This window comes from Ceratosolen solmsi, unplaced genomic scaffold (genome assembly GCF_000503995.2).
Source record: "Ceratosolen solmsi marchali unplaced genomic scaffold, CerSol_1.0 scaffold6, whole genome shotgun sequence".
Taxonomy (NCBI): Eukaryota; Metazoa; Arthropoda; class Insecta; order Hymenoptera; family Agaonidae; genus Ceratosolen; species Ceratosolen solmsi.
Window position 1 is genome coordinate 188,945 of NW_011948414.1, and position 26,757 is coordinate 215,701.

General features: G+C 25.3%; 1 protein-coding gene across 1 annotated transcript; it reads left to right on the forward strand.

Moving 5' to 3' along the window:
• Nucleotides 1-522: 522 nt before the first annotated feature.
• LOC105368330 (nucleoprotein TPR) lies at nt 523-26,224 on the forward strand. Its single transcript, XM_011507330.1, is given in 32 exon segments — nt 523-860; nt 1,618-1,740; nt 1,929-2,186; nt 2,556-2,723; nt 2,857-3,060; nt 3,837-4,184; nt 4,405-4,618; nt 5,108-5,758; nt 6,656-7,009; nt 7,410-7,606; nt 8,416-8,559; nt 8,946-9,184; nt 9,341-9,727; nt 9,975-10,314; nt 11,269-11,322; nt 12,882-13,052; nt 14,893-14,970; nt 16,758-17,051; nt 17,368-17,727; nt 18,044-18,262; nt 18,762-18,914; nt 19,368-19,835; nt 20,170-20,637; nt 20,857-21,234; nt 21,630-21,742; nt 21,744-22,011; nt 22,301-22,601; nt 22,803-23,188; nt 23,783-24,076; nt 24,510-24,665; nt 24,985-25,373; nt 25,793-26,224. Coding segments are annotated over 32 exon segments (8,340 nt in total). The 5' UTR covers nt 523-809; the 3' UTR covers nt 25,905-26,224.
• The last annotated feature ends 533 nt before the right edge of the window (nt 26,225-26,757 follow it).

Below are 26,757 nucleotides of genomic sequence, written 5' to 3' on the forward strand. Positions count from 1 at the left end.
TAAGAAATATATAAACAATACATAAAAATGTTAATTTTATTCATGTATAACATTTGATATTATTAGACGTGTCTATTCGATGTAAAATTGCATTTTCTATTCTAAAATGGTCTCCTATTATTCAATACAACATTCAATAATACTTTATATTAAATTTCGCTTGACACATTAATACGCTATACAATTACTTACATTTTTATAATGCTTATAAGAATGTTTATTTATTTGTATAAAGGTATAACCGTTAAAAAGTTACACGCCGTGACCTTGGTATTTGGGGAATCATTTCATTAATTACGAACGCTTAATATATTTATATTGAACTTTCAAGTCCCCACCATCTTGATATCGCCCGCAGTTTAAAATCTGGAGTTGGTTTAATGTAGACTTATCGATACTTTATTGACAATAATCTAACGACAAAGGAACAATAAAATTATTAAATATTATTTAAAGGCAATGATTTGTACTACCCTGTAAGAATGCATAAATTTTTTCGTTTACTTTGCGATTACAGTTGTATAAAATAAATATGTTGCCTTAACTGCCAAACCAAAGTGGGGTAGAACGCGTGTAAGAGATAGAGACAGAGAGTCGAAATCGAATTGGGCGGTTAGAGTGTTGAACTGTTAGAGCATAATATCTCCGTCTTTTTCTTTTATTAAAGTTGAAGGAAGTGAAGATGTAGCAACACAATTGTACGATTGTCATTTGTAATAGAGATAAAATGGTGCATTGTTATTAAATGAAGCTGCGAAGATGAAACAAAAATCGTGAGATTATTCATCAAGGCATCGAGAAATTTGAGAATGGATGACGAAAAGCGTAGAAGGCAGGCTTTGGAGACTGGCAGGGAAATGGTAAGAATGATAAAGATAGATACTGAATTTAAGGGCTCTTAAAATGTAATAGCACTCGGACTATTTTTATCTTTGATTTTACTCCGAGAAGCAGTTGTATGCATTTTAGAGAAAGTAGTCTCTATCCGCATTACATACTTTGCAAGGGCATTTTCCTCATTTTTAAACAACCTTTTTAAATTAGATTTCGTATTTATTAAAATTAAATAATTTATTAATTATTTTCCATTTGGGCAATAATTGTTAAGCTTTTATTTATTTTATTAATTATGTATTTTGATTGAACAATAATCGTATGTTATGTGATTGTCAATTTTAAGAAATACAGTAGTATGCTGTTCGTTCTTTTTATTTATCTTCATAATAAATATTAATTACTAATTTAAATGTCTCGTTGCTATCTTATAAATTTATGATAATTTTATTGATTAATATTAGTGATATTTTAACTATTATCATAAAATATAAAATATAATAAGAGTATATATAATAAATGAATTCGATCATAAGTTGTATATAATGCTTATGAATCTTTTTATATTAAGTTTTTGATAAATTGTATTCAATAAACATTACCCTTATATTTCATTGATAAATTATTACGATAATAATGGTAATCGATGTAAACGTTTTTTAAATATTTATTTCAACTTAGAATAACATAAATCTTGTTTCACAATGTTTATATTGTAAATATTATAATTAATAATTATATATTATAAAAAGAATTTATTGTTTTTACTTTTTTTATTAACAGTTGGAAATTTATAAATTAAAACGTGCTAATAAAAAATTAAGCAAAAGTGTAGAACAAGCTTCGGATGAAGAGTCAAATAGTAATGAAACTGAAAATCGATCTATCGATTTAAGAAGTATTGATGTAAGTTTTATTATATTGTTATTAGTTTTACAATTATTTTAAAACTAACTTATGTAAGTACAAAGTTTGATAAACACTTAAATTAGATTTTTTTAAATACCGCTAAATTTAAACTATAATCATCTTGATAATTAAAAAATAGCGATTAAATTAGTGATTTATTAAAATATAATTTTTAATCTATTCAGATTAATGAAAGTGCATTATCAAGAGACATAACCTACAGCAGTATTAGCATGAGCGAAGGAGAAGGTGATGGTGACTTGGAAGGATTAACTGGAAGGGTTACTGAATTAAATGAAATACTTCAGGGAAAAGAAGCTGTTTTTGAAGAACTTCACGCAGAGTTCGATCACTTAGAAACCGATGTATCTTCTCCGACATCGTCTCACAGTCAAAACAGTAATATCCCTAACAAGAACATCATTGAAACCTATCGCAACAAGGTTAGATTTAAAATTTTTTACATTATTAATATTTCAAGACACAAATTTCATAATTTCAAACATCCACTAAAATTAATATATCTTGTTGTGAAAAATGTTATCAAAGAGAAACGAGTTAGGTTTTACTGTATTTTAAAAATTCTTTCAATATTTGTATTCAATTGAGCTGTAAATAAATTAAAATTTGATTTTATTAAATTTTAATACTTCAATGTAAGCATAAATTATATTTATAATTGAGACATCTATCTGAAAGTAGTAATATTTAAAAAAAGAAAAAAAAACAAACAAAACAAAACAAAACAAAACTAAACTAATATCTAAAACTATGTGTAAATAAATTCAATATCATTCAATTTCACTGGAAAGTTTCAAGAGTTTGAGCGAGCAATAAATCAGCGAGATAATTTAATTGAAGACTTGACGACATCATTAAAACAAGCAATAGCTTCTAGAGATGGTTTACTTTCTCAGATTAGTATTTTAAATTCGACTCAACTAGGAATTTCTAATGGAGAAAATGCTTATGATGGAAAGGTAACGGTTATTCTGTTCTGCAATTAAAAACTACAATATGCTTTAGATTTACATATATATTTATTTTAAACTTTGCTTCAAAATTGCCTTAAAAGTCCATAACTACTGTATTAAATCAATTGTATCTATTTAGGATTCTGCAATTACAAATACTTCGTACAGTGAAAAAGAGATGAACACAAATTCAATGGAAAATACTAACAACTTTGGAACTAACCAATTACAAAAACAATGTGAGGAACAAGTTGAAAAAATAAAAAAGGAAACAAAATTAATTATTGAAAAGTTTGTAACTGAAACGAATACAAATAATCTAAAGCATGAAAATGAGATTCAAGTTAGTATAATTTCAATTTTCTTTATAATTAAACAACAATAATATTATTTTATTAAAATTGCTTAATTCGATGTAAATTCTATTTACAATTGATAGTAAAGATAATTCATATGTAATATATTTCGTTTAATATAATATTACAAATATGTATCATTTATTAAAAGATTAATAATTTGTTATGCATATAATTTTGTAATATTAATCAGAACTACTTAAAGCAAGTTAATATTCGATTTTACTGTAAAGAACATATTTCTTTTTAACTGTGTTTTATTATTTTAACTTTATAAATATTTAATAAATATATACATATTTATATTTTATATTTATGATTCTTAAGCTATATGTATATATTTTTTTTATTGTCGAAAAAAAATAACGAAGTGTTTTAAGTTATAATATTTGAAGGGCTGAAATAAGAATCGAAGAATCAAATGTCAAATTATAGAAATTCAGATAAAGAAATTATTAAGAATTATTAATAACGAAACATTAAATATTTATGATTTTTATAAAGAAATCATATATAATTTCCATACATTTTCATTTTATAATATTTTAACAATATTTTTTGTTAACATTAATAATATTTTATTATGAATGATAAGCAGGAATTTTTATACAATAATAGTTTAACCAGATAGTAAAACATTTTGTTATTAAAATAATTATTTGAATCATTAAGAAATAGTTAAAATATGGTTATTTCAAGTAAATATTTTAGGAAATTAACCAAAACATAGTTCTATCAATTTAAATAATATTTTTATATATAGGAATTAATGGCAAAACACGAGGTGGAACTGCAAAAGCTGAGAGACAAAAACGAGGAGAATGAACATTGTTATAGCAAGAAATTATCTGATTTTCAGTCGCAAATAATTGAGTACCAACATAATATCGAATCTCTTAAATTCGATTTAATTAATATTAAAGAGTCACACACCGTAGAAAAGGAGTTGCTTAACGAACAAATTAAATTACATAAGCTCCAGCTTGAGGATATGACAACAAAATATGTAGCAACTGCTTCTGTTCTTGATTCAAAGGAAAGTATCGAGTTCTCTTTAGATCAAGCGTTAAATGATGCTAATATATTGAAGGCAGAGAAAGAGTCCCTTAAGGTAGGATTAGAACGTAATATTTTTACTTATTTACATTTTCATATTTCTATTTAGAATAATGTTTGTAGTTTTGCATATGTGTGTGTGTGTGTGTGTGTGTGTGTGTGTGTGTGTGTGTGTGTGTGTGATGTATAAAAGTAGATTAACAAATATTTTATTTCTTTATATAAGTTAAATAAATATATTTAATAAAATATAAAATATAAAATTTTATTTTCAGTTTAAGTTAGATGATCTAATGTCTAGATATTTAGATGCACAAAATTTAATAAAAAGTGGTCAAATACAAGAGAGGAATTTAAGTAATAAAATATTCTCTATGAGAAAGTCTTCATCCGCACTTAGCAGAGTTAGTCTTACAGAAATGGATGAAACAGCATATCAAAGTATTGACGAGATGGCTTTTCAGAATCAAATGGCAAAACAGATATTAGGTAAGAAAAATGATTGTTTTTATAATATAAAAAACAATATTTAAACAAATTCTATATATAGGTTAAACATTTGATTTGTAAATATTGTAATATGGAATTGCATTTGGGTATATTACAAAGTGATTTAAGAAAATCAGCTTATTAACGTCAATATTAAATAAATATAGATAATTTATAAATGAAATTAAAACTATTATTTTAATCATGTGAAAAAAAAATTTGAAAAATAATGATTTTATTTTTCACTACATAATGTTGTTAATTTTATATTTCTTTAGATTATATTCCTTACATTTATTTATATTTTTCATTACTTGAAATGAATTTAAATTTAGAAAAATCTGACATTAAACATTTAATCAATTTTTTTTTTTTTTCTTATTTAATTTCGTAGTTTATTTTTAATACAATATTTATTGTAGTTGTTTGATTGTATTTAAAATTTCAAATTTTATAACAAATAAAAATTAACGATCTTTAATTCTTTAGATGAGAAAGCTAACTTAGAAAAAGAATTAATAGACAAAATTGACAACTATGACAAGCTAGTCGCTAAAATGGAAGAAGCTAAGGAAGGCTACGAAAAACAAATTAAGGATTTAAAAAATACGTGTGATCAGTTGAAGAATAAGACTGGTTCCAACGTGGAAGTAGACCAACAGCAGCAACGATTTTCCGCCGATAGTCTCGACGTTGCACAGATGCCAAGCTGTGCGTTTGAACAGGAGATTAACGCACTTAAAAAAATAATTGAAGCTCGCGATGAGACAGTTGCAAATTATATTAAAAAGTTAGATAAATTTAGTGAGATTAATCAGAAACTGGTAGAAGAAAGTAATAAGTTAAAAGCTGGTTTAGCAAGTGCTTATGCCGAATGTGCTGTTATTGAAGAAAAATTAGATGAAACATTAGGTTTTGGAGAAACAAAATTAGGTGATTCAACAATGTTAATAGACCAAACTGGATCTCCGGACTCGTCTACTTTGAATCTTGAAGAACTTTTGCATAAGCAAACCAATTACAACAAAGTGCTACAGAAACTAGATTCATGTCGGCAACAATTTGAGAATTATGAAAAAGAGAGGAGTGAGTTACTACACGAGATTGAAACAAAAACAAATGACCAGAAGGAACTCTTACGTAAATTATTTTATCTAAAAATATATTTATTTTTAATGCCTTCATTTATTACAATGTAGATTATTTATAGTTTATTTTTAAAGTTGCAGAAATAGACTTGTTTTATTCAAAACAAGATTTAAAATATGATGTTAAAAGTAATAAAAAAAAAAAAAAAACAGTACTATTTTTAGAATTTAGCATATACTATTATTATTGTCTTTTTACTAGGATTTTTATTATTACGAATATGTAATACTGCATTAAAAAAACTCAAATTATTAAGATTATAACTTTAATTTCATTTTAAAATCATTTAAAATCTTTTAAATATTTTTATTACATTACATTATGCAATGTAATTTTAAATAAACATAAATATTTTTAAAAATTTCCACGTACGTAGTAATAAAATAAGCTAATAATTCTCGATATCTTTTATTATAAAACAAATAATAATGAAGTAATTTATTAAAAATTATAATTAATAAAGCTAATGTATGTGAGAAATTGGCATTCAAAGAATGTGTAGAGTAATAAATACACAGTGTAATTATATAAAAAGAATAATATATATAAAAGTATATAAAAGGTACATTTAATGTAATTCTTATAATCAAGTATTTGAAATTAATTTTTTATTTAATTAGATAGAATGGCATCATTATTTATTTTATTTATATTCTATTTGCTTATAACAAATTATATCCGATTCAAATATTATATTTCATTATAATATAAAATTATTTATGCGTACGATTATTAAAACTTCTTTTACTTTGATTATGAAATACTATTAAAATGTGTACGGTAATAGTCACATTGATATATTTTTATATATATAGAAATATATATATATATATATGATATATATATAGAAATAAAAAGTTTTTTTGTTTTGTTTATATGTCTAATTAGAAAAAGCACAACAAAAAGAAGAAGATTATCGTGAAGAAATCAAGTTATTAAAAATGGAAGCTTCCACTGAATCTCAAAGATTTGAACAATTACTTTTAAGTTTTGAGGAGAGAGAAATTAGATTGAAGCAGTCGATAGCGGACATGGAGATAAAGCATACTCAAGAGGTGGAAGAGTTGCGAAAGTACTTTGAACAAAAATGTTTGCATATGGAGAAACAGTACTCTGAAGAGGTTTTCAGTTTGCAATCAAGAAAGATGTCGGATAACGATAGTGAAATTGAAGATTTGACGGAAGATTTATATGTTGGAGGCAGCACTGTCAATTGTTTAGGAGGTGGTGGCGATGCCCTAGGTATGAAAAAGTAAATTGTTGTATTATTATAAAATTATGTGTATGTGAAAGCGCGTGCTGTGCTTATAATCAACTAATATAAAGAAAACTTTTCACTATTCGTTAAAATGAAACTAATTTATATATAGTACTATCATTTTTTGATAAATTAACATATTAACTTTAAAAACTATATATTTTTATTTCAATTTTCAAGCAATAAATGTAATATTTATCAGTGCAAATGTATACACCCAAAATATAAACAAATTTCTTATATAACTTATATAGAAAAATAAAATCAAAATAGTATCTTCATTTATATCCATTTAAAAATAAATCAAATCAAAAACAAAAGTGGAAATCTAAATTTGCGTTTATTAGTAATTATTTAATCATTTGCACTGAATACGCCTTTTAGGTGTATTAGAGAAGGAAATGAAAGCTGATCATTTGTCAACAGTGCTTTCAACAGCCTTCAACAGTGAAGAACAGAAAAATAGTTTCAACGAACGGATTATAAGCGATTATGAAGAAAAATTGGAAAACCTTCGGAAACAATTACAGGAGGTCAAGGATAAACCCGGACGTACCATTTTAGTAAAAGCTGTAAATCAGGTATATCAATGTACTCTTTATTTTATATGGTTCGTTTCTTTTGTTCATTTTCGATGTTTTATGGTGCTGGATATGGCTTACAAAAGAACGGATTTATTTAATCGTATCGAAGAGTTATTTTTAATTATTATAACATATTTTTTTTTTTTATTTTTTTTTTTTTTTATATATATATATATAATTATCATATTTACATAGTTTCAGAGTAAGAAACATCAGAGCATTGAAAGTGCATAATAGATTTTGTATAAACATATAATTATTCTTAAAAATCTAATTTTATTTGTCTAAAATAAAAACGAAGCAATATTAGAAGTTAATTTTAAAGCAATTAAGCATTTGTATTTTCAATGTTATTTTCTAGAAATTTTTTCAATAAATTATTATAAAAGTTGTGAAACTTTTTTGTTAGTAGCTTCGAAATAGTAGACTATCTTGATAAAAATATTTAATAATAAAGTTAAATGGTATTTAGAATAAGGAAGATATTTGATCTTTATTTATGTGGTAGTAAATAAAAAATAAAAAAATTAATAAAATTAATTAAAATGCCTCGTAAATATTTTCAATTCGAAATTAAAAATTCAAAATTTATAAATATAATATTTTCTTTACCATACGTTTCTGTTCCATTATCATATGCAGGATTTTCGTTTTAGTAATTTAATTCATTATAAAAGATATAAAAGATGAATTAACGTAAAAGTAATTTCATTATAAAATAAAGGGATTAAATAAAGAAACAATTATTGTTTTTAACTTGTGCTTGTGACTAACTTAATTGTCTTCATACTTAAAACTGCATGTAGTTTTGTCAAACCGAGCAAAGCTGTACAACTGGAGTGGAGAGTAACGAGTTGAATGAATTACGAGCGGATTACAATCGACAACTCAAAGAGCAAGTAGGACTTGCTCGTATTGACATCATCAATGCCCTTCAAGAACAGATTGAGGTAGTTGTCGCGTGCATGCTATTTGCTTTAATTCATTGTTTAAAATGTCATAAATAAAGAAATAAATGCTTTCATTCAATTAAAATTTTATTATTGATGGAGGTTAATTTAAAAATGCATATAATTCTAATAATATTTATAAATATGTTAAATTTATCTAAAACAAATAGTTATTATAAAATGAATATTGAATAATGTAATGCGCTACTTTCGAAGCTTCAATTTCAAATAAAATTTTTAACGATTGATTAATAATAATTTAACTTTAATTGAATCAATTCAATTATGTTACTCAATTAATTTAACAAATTTATTTATTGACCGAGCGCATTTGATAAATCCGTAATATATTATGCTTAATATTAAATGGTAAATATATGTTTTAGGCCTTAATAACTGTTGAATCTGAGTCCGATGAAAATTGGCCGACAGAATTACTTGAGCTACGAAACAAATTCACAAGTAACGCGGAAAGAAAATTTCAAACTTTGAAAGAACGGCACGGGCAGGAAATTAAACGTTTGAAAGAAGGAAATAATAAAATTATTCATGATTTGCAAGAGGAAATTAAGCGACTTAAAACAGAAACTCATGAATCTTTACAGAGTAATTTAATCCAGGAAAGGTATTTTAAACTCCAAAAATCAATTAATAAATAAATAATAAAGTCACAAGATTGTAATTATCAAAGTATAATATATATTAGATGTTATTACATTTGTACAAAATAAAATATTAATTTTTCAATGGAGAATAATTGCAAAAATTCATTTTCTATCAGGGATATATTGCAGAAAACTTGCGTAACTCTGAAGGATTTAGTTTCACAACTCATTGCTTATTTCAATGAATGCGAGGAGGAGCTAAACAGTACATTGATAAATGAAGTTCTTAAAAAGCAATTTATAATTCGCTCAGATAGTAATTTACCCTTTGATGCGGATCAAATTTCAAAGTCTAAGAGAGTACATTTTGCACCACAATCTGACGAGATTGCTTCGATAATTGGCAGCGACAATAATTTACAAAATTTGGTTAATAGGGAACAAGATATTAAAAAATTATTGCAGTCTGATTTAGATGCTTGCTTACAGCGGCTTAAAACTGATAGTGCCAAGATTTTAAATGTGTCATATTCTGATTCTGAGTCTTGGTCGACTGGACCTAGGTATATTATATATATATATATATTTTATTTTTTTTTTATTACTATGATTGTTTATTGTGTAATTATTAGAAGATATTCAAATTTTATATTTAATAGTACTTTTAAATTAAAATGTTCTAATAATTTTCTAATAATATATTACACAATTTTTGTAAAATACTTAATGCAAATGCATTTGCTTTGTGACGATTAAAAATCTTTACGAAACTATGGATTAATTTATTGATTTTTTTTTATTATCCAATAGTGATAATCCAGTCGACAAATTGATGGAGGTTGAGAAGTTACTTGCCAACTTCCAGGAAGAGAACGAACATCTAAAAGTAAAGATAATCGATTTACAACAACGTTTACTACTTGCTGAAAGTAAAAAAGAAGTGATATCAGAAGGATATGGCGTGCAAGATGAGACGGGATGTAAGGAATTGCAAGAGGACTTTTCTGAGCTTCAAGACCGTGCCAAATATGTCGTGTCGAATGGTAGCAACGATACGGGCTATCTCATTCAGTTAATCGAGGAACTATACAAACATGCCGATAAGATTTCAGAAGATATGAAAAGGGAGAAAGAAGACTTGCAGCATCAAGTAATGTCAATATTTTACACTTATCATTAGTTGAATACCTTCAGCACTTAAAAATTGTCGTTTCGTAGATGATCGTTATTTTTATAAACACGTAGTATATAACTTATTTGTTGCATGATGGTTATCACTTTTCCTTGTGAATTTTTCTTATTGAATATGTCGTAGTCACGGTGAATGCACATTGCACTTTTTCATTTTACATGCATTGTAAAGTCGATACTTTTATGATAATTAATTATATAAAAAAAAAAAAAAAAAAAAAAAAATGATACTCTTATCACATTAAAAAATCTTAGCATATGATTGAACTATTCAAGTAGATTGGATATTCTTACTATCTTGTGTTTCAAATTATTAATTAGAGCAATACACATAAAAGTTAGCTTTTTGTTATCATGTTTTTAAATAACACGTTATGAATATCCACAATATGCTTTATTTTCATTTGTGCTTTTTTTATAATTAATGTCATGAAAGTGCTTTTTTATATTTTTAATTAATTATATATTGTGCGACTCCTTCTCTTCCCAATCCTGTCGTATAATTTATTTGCAATTTCTTGTTTCAATTAGACTTTATTTGAGAATTAAGTTTTTATTACTATTAAACGACAATTATAAATTTTTATTTAAAAAAAAAAAAAAAAAATTAAAAAAAAAATTTTTTTAAATGTAATTATCATTTACTTTTACAAATCAGATTTTTAAAAATGGGGTAAAAGCATGACGACGTTTTAAAAATAATATTAATAAACGAAATAGATTTAAGCCAATTTCAAAATTTAACTATTTAAAAACCATCGAATTGTTACTTTTATAAAATTGAACTAATCAACTTTTTTTAATTATAATTTTACATTTGCATTTATTTGTGAGTTATAATAAAAAGAAAAGAAACTACTGATTGACAAAGGATGGAAGGATTGTGATTGGCGTTTTGTTATCTTGTCGGCAGATCTCATTAGTTCCTACTCCTCCCCAAAATATTCACAGGGTTCGCTGTATAAAGGTAAATAAATACTAATTTCAATTTTGTCCCCAGTATTATTAATATTAATATAATAGAATGCTTCTATCTCGTTGACTAATTTAACTTTGAAGGGCATTTTTATAAATTACTATGAAAAAACGTATAGTTTTTGAGGTAAATAAAATTAAAATTATAAAGAACGGGAATATGTTTTAAAATAATTGATAAGTTTTAATTTTCTATAACAATTGCACGCTAGATTTTGATTTTACGTGTTATTTTGAGCGATTGAATATGATTTTAATGAATATTAGTGAAGCCTTGATCATTGGAATGGCTTTAAAATGAAACTTTGTTCTAATTTTGTAGCACAAGACAGGTTTCATCGTTAGTTTACTTACAAATTAAAATAAGAAGGCACAATTACTATATTCACTATTCGTATTGCTTTAACAAATTTAAATTGAAAAAATTAAGGCAGCTTTATTTTTTGAATTTTATTTCGACAATATTTTAATTGTATAATGTCAACATTTTTAATGCGTAGCTCTGCGCTAAAATGCTTATTATTATTAGGATATTTGACTGAGTATTAAAGTATAATAGAAAATATCTATTAATTTTATATTGAATATGTATAAGCATATGTGACTATAAATGACGATAAAGTTCAAGCTTTACATAACCGGTCAAACTTAATAATTATTGAACATTTAAAATATATATACTCTCATATAGACAGTATTTACTAAAGAAATTGACAGTATTGTAAATTAGCAAATTCTTTATTAAGTTGAAAGTTATGTCAAAGCTTCGTTCGAAAAACCAAGCATGCATATATCACCATTTTTGCTTACTCCTGATAGCTTTTTGGTACTTTTTTTTTAACACAATACGCAATGTTTTAATAATCTTGACAATTTAATTTATGGCACTTGATAGTATAGTTTCCGTAGATATTTAACGTAATTAGATCAAAATTGTCAAATTTAATTTGAACACTACATACATTATATGACGAGTTTGATAATTAATTAAATGCCAACGATTAATAAGTAAGATAGAAATGCTATTTTTAGAATATTTTCATATTTATATAAAAGTTTTAACTCGAATATTGTTTAAGATCAATTGTATACATTGTATTCCTTTTTATAAAATAACAGATAAAAGAAGAAACAACATTTTTTTTTTTTTTTTTTTTTTTTTTTTTTTTTTTTTTTTTTAAGAATTAATGTAAAATGAATTGTTTTTACTGTTTTACAAAAAAGTAAGCTATAACAACTCGCATAATCTCTATTTCATCATATGTTTATGATATATTTATCAGGAATGACATAATACAGAAAATTCACAATATTAGTAGTCGTCAATCATTTTTTAAATATATTAATGTTAGCTGCAATGAACTCTTCATATTAATTTAATATTCGTTAAATTGTAATTGAGCTGGAAAATGCTTAGTCGATTGTCATTGAAAAATTGTAGCATTAATGAACGAAAACACCGCCACATTTTATATACACAAACAATCGATTAAAATATATATAAGATAAAAATTGTGACTTAAATGACTACGTCCCCCCCCCCTAAATTAGATCGAGGCTGCGGATAAGCAGTTGCGCTCGACCCGGAAGTTCCAGGAGGAGCAGGCGGTCGAACGCGAGGCGGAACGCGACGAAGCGACAAAACAGATTCAGCAGCTCCAAGAGAGGCTGAGAGAACGAGAACGTGAGAAGGATCGCGATTATCGCATTACCTCCGCCGAGGTATTCCAGACACAGAGGCTCTTACAAGAAGCTTCGTCTTTCTCATTACTTATTATTTACTATTTCTCTCACTCTTATCTCTTCTCAACTCTCTCTCTCTCTCATTTGTTAATTATTTTATTTTATTTTTTTAATCTATGTACAATACACGAGTATTTACTTGGATCAGATTAATTTCTAAGAATCATCAATTACGGACTTATATTCCATTATTGTCTATGAAATTTGTTTTGTATGGATGTGGCTGTTCCGCGAGCAGATGGTGAACTTTCATTCTATTGTTGATAAATTTGTAATAAATTGCCTATTTGGGTTAATATTTGATCCAATTTCTGTTTAACGTAAATTAAAATTTTAACTTACGTGCATTTTTCATTTTGAAACTCGAATAATGTAAATAGCTTAATAATAAGATGAAAAACAAATGAAGGTCAAATACAAGCTTAGGCTATTTAAATATTCAATTTCATCTATTATTTATGAAATTACATTTGATGATACAATACAAAAATACAAATATTTAATTTGTCTAACATTTTCAATTCGAAAATTAATTAATTATTTTTAAATAACAAAGTGAGAATAGGGTTTAGTAATAGGTCACGGATTTACAGACTGAAAACAGTGAGAAGTAAACAATATATTACTAGATAGATATTAATAATAAATTATAGTTTTTTATTACATATTCTTACAGAATTCTTTTTACCAATTATTGCCTTGCTACAGTTAATATTTTACAATGATTTAATAAAAATTTTAATTGAAAGAAAGCAATAAATTCCGTATTTAGAATTATTTAAAATGTTTATTACAAGAATGAAAGTGTTACTTTTATAAAGAATAATAAGTTTTGTGTGTGTGTGCGTGCGTGCGTGCGTGCGCGAATGTGTATTTATGTATGTACGTATGGAGATATATATTTATATAGATAAGTTTACATGAAATATGATTCAATGTTAAATAGTTGACAATTTTACATTTTATTAATACAATTGATGATTCTTGGATCTTAATAATTTTTAAAAAGCACATTGGTGGTAGGATATTTAACACATTGTATTAATTTTTTATTTAATTTTTTATATATAAAATAAACAACGCAACAACGGTGCTGTGAGATAAAAACGAGTAATTAACAAAAAAAAAAAAAAAAAAAAAAAAAAAAAAAAAATCGGTGGATAACTATTTTATTTTGTATCTAATAATTAAAAGTTAATGTAATATAGGTTAGCTTATAACATATCACTGCTGAATTATCGTATTAACACATATTGATAAGGGGATGTAATGATGCTACTTTACTAATAAAATTTATGACATTTATTTCTTATTTTTATGAATTTTGGGTAGTTTTTCCTTTATATTTAATATTTGTTCAAAAAATGATAATAAAAAAGACGAATATAAATGTGTATTTAATAATTATTTAGAAAGTATTTTTTATAATTATATTAAAAATCTATTTTATTTAGTGCATTAACATGAATTAATATGAGAATATGCTAAATTTATATTTGATAATCATAAATAAATATACATTGTACAGTATATTTTTAGCAAATATTAACGGAGAATTTTTGATTCTATAGTTTTCAAAATCCACTAAAAACTTATTTTGAAAGAAGCTTGAATTGAAGCATTAAGTATTGCAAAATAATTATGTTGTTTTATAAGGATTTTTTATTTTTTTGAATAAATATTGAAGGAAAAGTATGAAGGCAAATAATCATAATAAATTAGGTAGCGCATCCCCTTAAAACAAGAAGTTTTTTTCTCTATGCACTGTGGTTTTGGTTTTTTCTCTGTTTGTTGCACCTACACACACACACAAAAGCAGTCTTCGCTATCGCCTGCCTCATCCTCCACAGGCAACTCCACGCTTCGACAGATCGATGAATCAGAGATCGATGTATCAGTGAGTTTCACTTCAGGTTTATCTACTCATGATCAAGCATGAACGTAATTGCACAACGTCAATTATTAACGGATTGTGAAAGTTTTTAATTTTTCAATGAAGCCTTGATTAATCCAAAAATCAATGCCTTACCTAACACTTATTTAATTGAATATGTGTTTTTTATTTCATCTAATAAATTATAATATTTTATTTACAAATAAATATTTTACGGTTTCATATATAAATTGTGATAAATAAAAATCAAATTAGTAATTAAATAATATCAAATTATTATTAAGATACTGCAAACGACTTTTTCTTCGTTTAGCTAATCCGCATTTATGCGCATATGTTGCATACAAGTTTGATTAATCATTTATGTTTAATTCTTATTTATAAACAGTAAATATATTTTAAAAATTTTCAAATATCAATAGATTATATTTGTGATAAAATTATATAATTTTACTTTTTGAAGACGTTTGTAAAATAAATGCCAAAAGTTTTTGATTGAGTTTTTGACAAAATTGATTTTATTAATATTTTAATTTCTTACACAGATGTTGTGTAATATGTAAAATTTGTCTAAAATATGTTCATTTATTAAGAAATTATTTAAAAAATATTTATTATTTAAACATTATTAAAAAAAAATTTGTAATGACTTCGACACACTTTTAAAGTACATAAAAAAAAAAAATCTGCGCTAGTAGGATAAATTCACGTATTACTAATATTTACTATAATTCTTTTAAAACAGATAAATATTTAAGTTTTTTTGGGATATGAGCCAATTAATTATATCCTAAGATCGTGAAATAAAAGAAACAAACTTTATATAAGAGTTTGAAACAATTCCAAATTGAAATTTAGTTTTAATGTATATCAAGAATATTTTATATTAAATTCAGTTTTTGTTTAAAGAACATAACATTTTTAAATCCATAGATTTATTTGATAAAAGTCTTAATTTAATATGGCATAAAAATCCTTGCAGTATAGTATCTTATAGTATCTTGATAATACAATTATCTATTTTTAGAACTAATTTTAAAGCTGAAAATATTTTTAAACAAAAAAATTAATAATTACGCTTCAGGATCAATCTACGTTTTCTATAAATGCAAATAAAAATACAACGTTTAATTACATAAACTTATAACATAAATGACCATAAAATGTATTTTAAACCATTTGGAACAACGTTTTATATATAGAAATATAAAATCATTATAAAATTTATTATTATAATATGTTATTAAAAGTTTATTAATTCAACATATAACAAACTGTATTATGTTCACTTGAAAAATGATATATTTCATTATTAATATTCAATCATTAAAGTTGATTGAATTAGGTTTTTATTTCATTTACTCTCAAATTTACGTGAATTTACCCAATGATTATTTTTGAAAGCAATAATATTTACTTTATAAAATATTATGTTTTAAAAATGAACATTATAATATAATTTTATTAATAATTAAAATCAACAGAATTAGATATTATTAATTCAAACGCTTAGAAAAAAATAATAAAATAAATAAATGGCTTTAATTGTAATAAAATTCAGTAATACATAAACGAGTTTTATTATGTAATATAATGCATGTAACAATACAATTATATTTGCATATTTCACACATCTAATGCTTGAATTATTAATTCACATGAATAATGTAAATGCTTTATTTGTGGCAGTTCTGAGAATTGTAAATAATTCTTTTTAATCAATAATTTCATCTACTAAGCCAAAAATGATTTCGATCATTTGTAAAAATAATCGTCAATGATTTATCCAGGTGGAAGGTTTAACGTCACAACTGCGAGAAATGGAAATGAAGAAGATAGAGTCGGAAAACGAATTAAAAACTGCCGTTACCAAAATCTGGGAGTTGCGTGAGATTATATGCGATCTTGATCAGCAAGTACAGTTGAGATCCGAAAAAGAAGATATTCTAAACAATCAGATCGAGCATCTAAAAGAAATCATTATTTCACAAACAAGGAATCAGGAGAAACTTGTGCAGGAACTTGAAGTTGTCAAATCTGGCAATGAAAGCAATCAGCTTAGTAATCATATCGGACACTTACAGGTAAATATCACATGAATTATAAATTTAAAATTTTTTATTTTGTTTATTAAATGAGTTTGATGTTAAATTATTAATAGTATCGTGATAAATGAATAAATTTTAAAAATTTGGTAAATTTATGATGGTAAGGTAAACAAATTTCAATAAAATATTTCACAATTCCAGCGATTATTATATAAAATTATTATTTAATTTTTAAATTAAAGCTCAACTCTATCAATTATTATTATGAGAAAAATTATTTTGAAAATCGTATTACAATCTGTCTTTATTTCAATTAATTATTATATTATTCCTTATTTCAATTATTTCATAGGAGGAACTTCGGAAGCACCAACTCAGCTCCGAGCAGCTGACAGCCAATTCCTCGGCTTTAAAACAGCTTCGGCTTGAAATTCGCGACATGCAAGCGCAAGTCGATCGGAAAACCCGAGAATTGGAGTCACTGCATGTATGTGGCTCGAGTCTGAGTTTGAGCCAACCGAGTGAAGATGTGTCTATTAGGGAACAGATCGAGGCAACTCGTTGTCCTACTCCCGATGATCCTTCATTACCGCTCGTTTTGCCGCTCGATCACTTGCTCAAGTTGAAGGAAACACTCTTGAAACATTTCAGAGCTGAAGATGTGGCATTGAAAAGATTAAAGGACTTAGATATTCAGTATTCTAGTCTTCAGGTAATAATAATTACAGCGGAATGACCTAACTTATTAAACTGCGATAACGAATCTTTATAGCTTTTATAAAGGCATCTAAAATTTTTCAATCCGATGTATTTGTTGTTATATATTTTGTATATTATATATATTGTTATATATATATTATATATATTGTTATATATATTATATATATTGTTATATATTCGTTGTTATACAACTATATGTGTGTGTGTGTGTGTTATAATATATTTATTTAAAAAATGACCAATTGTACAATTTGTTAAATAAAATTCTATCGATGATTAATAATAATAATGTAATTTTTATACTGCAGAAGCAAAATGAGGAGCTATTAGCCGAGCAGGAAATACTTCAACAAACAACGTCTGAACAGCTTTTCCAAATTGAAACATTGCGTGCTAGACTTGAACAGCAGAAGCAGAATGCTCCATTTGCACAACGGCAGGCGACTTCGAGACTAGAGTCGCAGTTATATGAAATGAATGACAAACTGGAGAGTACCGAACGTGCCCTTGTAGAAAAGGATATGGAGGTATATATTTGATATATTTGATATATTATTCATATTTTTTTTATATTAAAAAGTAACAGAATTTTTCCGATATATATATATATATATATATATATATATATAATAGCAATCTTTAAAATAATAGTTATTATTTGTAATTTATATATTGAGCTTATTCATGTAGGAAGTAAATAAAATATAATTTTTTTTTTTTCAAGAGAGATAGCAATTTTATAGTTATAATCTCAAATTTATTGTACATTGTATGAAACTAAGGCTATCATATATCATTTATTATAATTATTATTTTGTTTATTAATATGTATTAACAGATATATAATTCAATAATTTCGATAAATGAAGTAGAATAAAAGAAAAACTAAATAATGGATGACATGGATTGAGTACGAATGATAATATAAAACATTTTGAAAAAAAAAAAATTTATTTTCCTTGAATAAGTTTATAGAAAATTCATTCATATATCTTAAAAATATTTTATAATCTTATAACATTATAGTTAGCTGAAACAAAGGATCAACTTGAACATATGAGCCGCATACTTGCAGAAAAAGAGGTTGAGATTGCAAATGTTGTTCAATCGGAAAATGACATTATACAAAAGTTAAAAGATAAATTAGAAGTTGTTGAAGAAGAAAAACGAATAATGAAGGTAGTAACTGAAAAAATTTTGCAATTAAACATTTTTTATTATACATGGCATTAATTGATACAATCTCGATATTTAAATTGTGAAATTATTTATAATTTATTAATTATTGATATTAAATTATTAAATTATTTAAAATTGAATATTAAATCATATATGCAAATTTGTTTTTATTTAAGATAGTGTAAAATAAAGTGAAATCTCATAACAAAATTTGCTTAACAAATGAATGAATTATAAAAAATTTCAATACTTAAAATGATTTTTTGGCAAAAATTATAATGTAAAATAATTTTGAACATTATTTTCTTATCGTCAAAAAATTAATAAAAACCGATATATCCTAAATAATATTTTAGAATATTCACTTGACGTCCGAGGTAACTAAGATTAAAAAAATATACGCTTAAAAATGTTTAAGAATAAATCAAATTACATAATGCTAATTTTTTCCAGGCCAAATTAAATATACAAGAAAAAAATCAGAGTAACTTGCCACAATTAATCGACACGATGCTTGCTGAAAAGAATGAAGAAATTGAACATTTAAAACAACAAGTTATTCAGCGTGAAAAACAACTTGATATTTATCTATCACTTGATGAAATACAACTTAGAGAACTACTGCATCAAAATGAGCAGAAAAATAGTGCTCGTACTTTGAGTGATATCCTTTCAATAAAATCTGACTGTGAGATATCCGAAGCAATAAGAGAAGCTCCAAATTTCAGCAAGTTACAGAATACATCAAATTTAAAGATGCCAAATACGATAGCACATTCAGTAGTTTCGCAGTCAAAGAAAGACGTCGTAGACTTCTCGCAAGAAATCGTCGAAACTCCTAAGGTGCCAAGATTAAATTTGGAATCGATTAGTTATAGTTCAGATGGAGTCAGTTCAAATATAGTAGAAATTTCAAAAGAGGTATGTTCTTGCTTGTTAATTACTATTATAAATAAGATGTTATAAAGTAATAATTTATTTTAAATTCTCATACGGATGCTAATTTATATCATTCTTTCTTTAAATAATATTTGCATGTTTTAATAAACTGTCATTCGAGTAGGATAAATTAATTAATAATAGACCTCTTTTATCTTCATATTTTTAAATTATATTATTTTAATTATATTATTTTAATTATATTTATTTATAATTTACCTATTAATAAACAAATTTATTAATTTATTTATATGCACGAGAAATGTATAATACAAAATTATATGTTTAATTCAAAAGTTAAATATTGTTGATCCAGATTGAGTCTCTTCAAATGTACGTTCGGGAAAAAATATCACTAGCTCCGGTATCCCCATCCGCTGAAACTGATACTGATATTCATGAAGAAATTTCAGAGGATCCCAATAACTTTGTCTGCCCTCGTCATGATAAAGTCAATAAAAATAACAATGAAATAGTAGAACAGGAGTTAACGACTGTTAAACGTCTAAAAGATCTTGAAATGTTTCTTAGTGAAATCAAGTCTGAGCTAGAAAATAAGAGTATAATTTTGAAACAAAGGGATGCAGAATTATTGGAAATACAAAATAATCTTCAGCAACTACAAGAAAACATTGAATCTCTTAATCAGGATAGATTATATTACAAGGCTGAATATGAAATGGCTAAGATGAATGAGACTAAAATACAAAAGGATCTAGAAGAAGTTGAAAATATTTTAAAGAAGAAGACCGAAGAACTAGAGGAATTTAAAGGAAAAATTCAGGTAAATTGGTTTTATTTCTTCTTCAAAAGTATATAAAATTTGAAGAAATAAAAATACATACACTTAAAGGAGTACATGAAAAACTTTGATGCCTACTTTTAACTTATATATTTTTACACTATATTTTAATCATAAATATAAACGAAATGGGTTTTACTTTAAGTATATTTAAATTATTTACATTTATTTAATAATAAAGGTAATATATGATTTTTGTAGATGAACGAGCAGATTTTATACAAGGAAACAAAACGCTCTAAGGTCAGTGAATCTACTTTGCAAGAAAATTATAAAGAAATTGGAAACCTTAGAGAAATTCTTGCTCAGAAAGATATTTCAATTGAAAATCTCCAGATCCGTAATGCACAGATCGAGAAAGAAATAAAAGATTTATATGATTACCGACGGAAATTTGATACCTATGAACAGGAGATTCTCGAATACCAGAATGAAATACAACGTCTGAGTGATACTTTAAATAGTCGTGATCAAATGATTCGTAGATTAGAAGAAATTACAAGAAGAAATAGCTTATCGGGTGGATCATCCCCTAGTGAAAAAGATCAAGAAATTTATCATTTACAAGAGTATCTCAAGGTTTGTCAAAATACTATTTTTTAAAACGTAGTTATAGAACACGGAATCTCTAGCTCTATTTAATATAAATTTTTAAAAAAGTGACAGTAAGATTGTAAAAATAAAATATATAATTAATATTTTATTAGCTTAGTTCATGTAATGCGAAATATTGAATAACTTAACTATTAAAAGGAGAAATATCAAGACGATGCTCGATAAAAGCAATCTTAAAAGCTAATTTATATTACAAATGTTATTTAAAGAATCTAAACCCTTAAGAATATCATAGTTTTTTTATTAACCATTAAATGATAAAGTATTATGATATTTTATTTTTTGGATCAAAATGATAATGAACCAGATTGAATATTTATTTCAACTGTTCAAATTATCACCTTATAATTTAATTACAGGAAAAGGATAAAGTCATACGTCAAATGAGCGATGATAGCAAAAGCTTGCACTGTGCTCTAGAAACCATTCAGAGCAAAATGAAAGAATCTGGCAATATTGTAGAATTACGCAAAAACGGAACAAATAGCTAAACTAAAAACTGAAGTGGAGATGCTAAGTAGTTCTAGGCGAGCCGAAGAAGACAATGATATTGCAGAAATGGTGCAAAGAGAATTAAATCTTTCAGCACGATTAGACCAACAATTACTTAATGTAATTGATGGTGAGCCAGAAAATATGCTTCAAAAGTGCGAAGACTTGAAGCAAGCAAAGAAGGAAATCGATGAGCTTAATAGATTTAAGGATGACTTAGAAATTGAGAGAGAGATGCTAAAATCACAGGTATAAAATTTAGAATCAAGTAAATATAATTAATTTTATTATATTTGATGAATTTATATGAAATTAAGCACAAAATAAATACTGCTTCGAACAAATAATAAAAGCAAAAATACCATAACATTTTTTAATAAAAATTGATATATTTTTTTCTACATTATGTTTATGTTGTGGTATTATCCTATTTTTAAACAAATTATTTCGAAGTTATAAATTTGATAAAAGAATATCCTACTGTTTAAATAATTCATACTTAGCGAACATTGTTTAAGATTAATGTAATATTTGACAGATTTGTGAATATGAAAATCGAATAATGCAACTAAAATCTGATGCAGAAGAAGAAGCGATAAAAATTGTAAGATTAGAAGAAGACTTATCTAAGGAAAGGCACTTGGTGAGGTCTCTACAAATGCAGTTGCAAAGGGAGAAAAATATTGTAGAAGAAGATAAGCTTAAAGATACAGAATTGATTAGTCAATTAAGAATTAAATTAGATGAGGCCTTGGAAGTGAAGGATAGATTAGTAATGGAACAGAAAAATATTGAACTGATGCATGCAATGAAAGATTTGGATAAAGATAGCTCGACAGGTAATAAAAATATTTTAAATAAAAATTTACTGTTTTAAATATGTTAATAAAATTTAATTTTCATTCGGTAATTACTACATAGTTACCCTTCACATATTATTTAAGTCAAATATATATAGTTTTTTGTTGTTTTTTTTTTTTTTTTTTTTTTAATGGTATTAAATAAAAAAATGATCATTTATATATATATTTTTTTAATAGATTTACAAGATCAATTGAAAAAAGAACTTCTGATTCTCACAGAAAAGTTAGAAATTGAACAACGCAAGTGTGAAGAATTGCGAGATAACTTACAGAAATTAAGTAATGAGAAGGAACATGGACAAAAACAATACGAAACAGTGGAGGCTGAGATTAAGAAGCTTACAAGCACTATAGAATTTACCGATTCACTTAAAGACCAATTGAAGTCGGATTTGAAGAGAGCTAAAGAGGAACTTAAGGCCAAAAATGAAGAATGTAATTGGCAGAAGTCATTACTTAAAACGATGAATGATGCTGATAATAAAAGAAATCAACGTAGAACTAACGAACATTCCGAGTTGAAAAGTCTTAGGAGAGAATTGAAAAATGCGCAGGAAGTTATGGTGTGTATGAAAATGTTAAAAATGAAATTATATTTAATAAAATTAGCTTTAGCAGCACTATATTTAAAACTATAAACTACTTTAAAATTAATTATTGCTCTTGGAAATACACTCGGGCAAAATAATAAATGTATAAAAAATAAACGTGGTTATTTAATTCATAAAAACAAGCACAATATTAATAATATAATAAAAGCTTTAAAAAATATTGTACATAATAAATAAAGCATAACTGTTTTCAAAATTGAAGAAAAAAAAAACAAATCCGTAGTATTATATTTACACTTGGACATTATTATATTATTTGGGATTTAATTAATTTTTATTTAACCAAAGATTCATTTTTAATTATATTCATAGAATATTAAATAATTTATGATACATAAAGCAATAATTATATATAGTTGCTAATAAAGAATATATAGAATTCTAGAATAAATCCTAGATTTAGTATTAAAAAGCGCATGAAATTATTAATTCAGTTAAAATAATGTATATTATTTTGATTAAATAGTTTAAATCGTGCCAAAGTGTCGTATACATCGTATAAATTATTTATAATTTTATTATAAATTAAAAATAAATTTTTTCTAGCTTGATTTTCAAATCGACATGAAGACACTGAATAAACAGTTATCCGAGTCCGGTGAACGAGAATCTCAATTATCACGTCGTGTTGAGTCATTAATGGATAAAGAAACGGAACTTACCGAACAACTAAATGCCATTAAGAAAGAAAATAAAAAATTGAAGAGTATAATTGTAGATCAAAAGAATGAAATAAAAATGTATTTAAGAAGAGAGATCGACCTTACCGAAGAGTTGAAGAAAGAAAGATCGTTCCCTGATAAGTTCAGTTCTCCAAGTAAAATTTTCCAGAATGCAAAAGTAAGTCCTAATATCCAAACAATTTTACCAAAACCATATTTGTAGCTCATATATGCAGGTCTCATTTATTTTTATAATACATAACAATACATATGAAATTATTTTTCATTTAAATATTGTGCATCACATACTTTACCGAATATAGAAAAACGACTACTTGTTGTATATAGTTAAAAATACAAAACAAAACAAAATAAAAAGAAGAAAAAAACTCCCAGGATTACATTAAATATTTTTATATAACAAATGTTATTTTCTTTAATATTTAACAATTTTCGTCGATTTTAATTTCTTTAAAAACCATTCACTCGGATTAATCAGTTAAAATATCGAGTTAAAAATCAAGTTAAAAGTTATTTAAAATTTAAAAACAAAAATTATGTGTATCAGTGATAATAATATGTAATGAAAATGTATTCGTTTATATAATTAGGATCTTACCGCAAGTATTGAGAAATTGTCTCACGATAAAATGTGTTTAAAAGAAGAAAAGGATAGGCAATTGGATCAAATACGAGTTTTAGAGGCTCAATTATCACAAATGCATCGTAATAACCAATGCAGCAGCAAAAGTGACGTACAAGAAAGAGTAAGTTTTACACAATAATTTATACATTTTTTTCATATAAATTTGAAAAGATTGCATTTCAATTGCAAATTCTCACGTAAATTTTGAATAATTCAATAGTTCAGTAGTTTAATATCTGTTGAGTTTTATAATGATAATCTAACGATACTTAATAATTTACTAATAATTCTATGATGTGATGTTCCATTATCTGTCATTTCTGAAAGTAATTGAGATAGAGAGATAGTCATAGACATTGATAGATGAATTAAAAATGAAAAAATTTCTTATTCACAAGTATGCCTAAAATGAATAATATAAAAAACATTATTATTTTCAGATGCAATACTTCTACGGCAAGTATTTGAGGTTCGAAAGTCGTATCAAATCATTAATTTATCAAAAGAAATATCTACTTTGTATACTCGTGAGTTTCGAACGCATTGAAGAGAATTCCTTAGCTACATTAGCCCAATTAACGGATAAACAGCGTGAAATTAGTCGTGGAGGAACACACCATCGATACAATCCTCGAATTAGATTTCGTACTGTAGTTTTGTTTCTCGTAGCTATTCAGAGAATGAAATGGCTAGTTTTGCGTTGGAGGACAGGTTTGAGGGTTGGAGCAAACGTAGTCCTTAATATAGAATCACAATTAATTTCGCAACCGAGATATAGGAATGTAGGAACGACTGAGCGCTCACCACCCATAAGGGATAGACACTATGAGTAAGTCGCCCTGCTTTATAAAACTTTTCAATAAAGTTTTTACTAGATCATGTTGTTGCTATAAATTATAAAAATTGTTTAAAAAGCTAAGTTTGCGCACATACAATACACGTGTCTGAACAAAAAAAATATTATGAATATCATACGCTTAATTGTTAAATAATATAATATAATAAATATTATAATTGATTTTATTTCGAATTTAGTATAATGTAAAATATGGTATAAAATTTCTTATGTATAATATATTCTATAAGAAAGAGAAGATATATAATATATCTTTTTTGTATTTCATATCTTAAGAATTATAATTTCGGAAAACTTTGTCGTTTAACTTAAAAAAAAAAAAAAAAACTTTAATTGCTACGGAACGATTTTTAATGTACCATTACAATTTTACATAAGAAATTTTTTTTCAGTGGACTTAGCGGTTTTTCTCATGATCCCTATCTTCGTCGATTTAATAGCATTCAACAGAATCTGCATCTAACTGTACCTGAACAAAGCAACAATAATTTTAAATCAAGTTGAAACTGTTATTGGAATAAATTTGAATTCACTAAATTATTATTGACTAATTGTGTAAATAAATGTATAATAATTGAGACACATCAATAACTTGTATCTACGACTGATTATTGTGGAATTTGACAGTAAGTGAATGTCAGCGAAAAGGCAAATACAAACATCGCTCTACTAAATTATGGAACCAAAGTCTAATTTTAACGTAATGTAAGAAAACTCTTTGAATATCTCATCAATAAGAGTCATCCTTTGTTACCAGAATAAGTAAAGTAACTAGTGCCTTTCTAAAACTTGTGAATTTATATTGTTACGAATGATGAATTTTTTTTTTTTTTTTTTTTTTTTTTTTTTTTTTTTTTTTATTGAAAATAAAGTATCCCTTTTGAAACATATGTGGTCTTTCAATACTTTTAATGCTGATGTCATTTATAAGGTATAAGTTTATAATATGTAAATATTTTTTATACAATTAAAATATATAATAAATAATAATGAAAATGGAATGTATTTAATTTAATAGCTATTGTTTTTATGCGTAAAATAACGACTATCATAATACATTTGTTTGATAAAAATACAAGAACTTGTGAATTTCTGAAATCATGTAAAAAGCAACTGCAATGAGAACTTATAAATTATGATAGTTGAATAATCATCGATCCTTGTCATTGCTACTGTTTATAATATAAATTAACTTACCCGAAACTAAAATTGCAACTAAAGATGAAATTTACTGATCAATAATGAAACTTAAATAAAAAAAAAATAAAAGCAATTTTCAAGTTGTTTTTTAAATGCCATGGTCTTATCAAATAATTGTTGCATTAAAATATTAAAAGCAAAAAAAAGAAAACAAAAG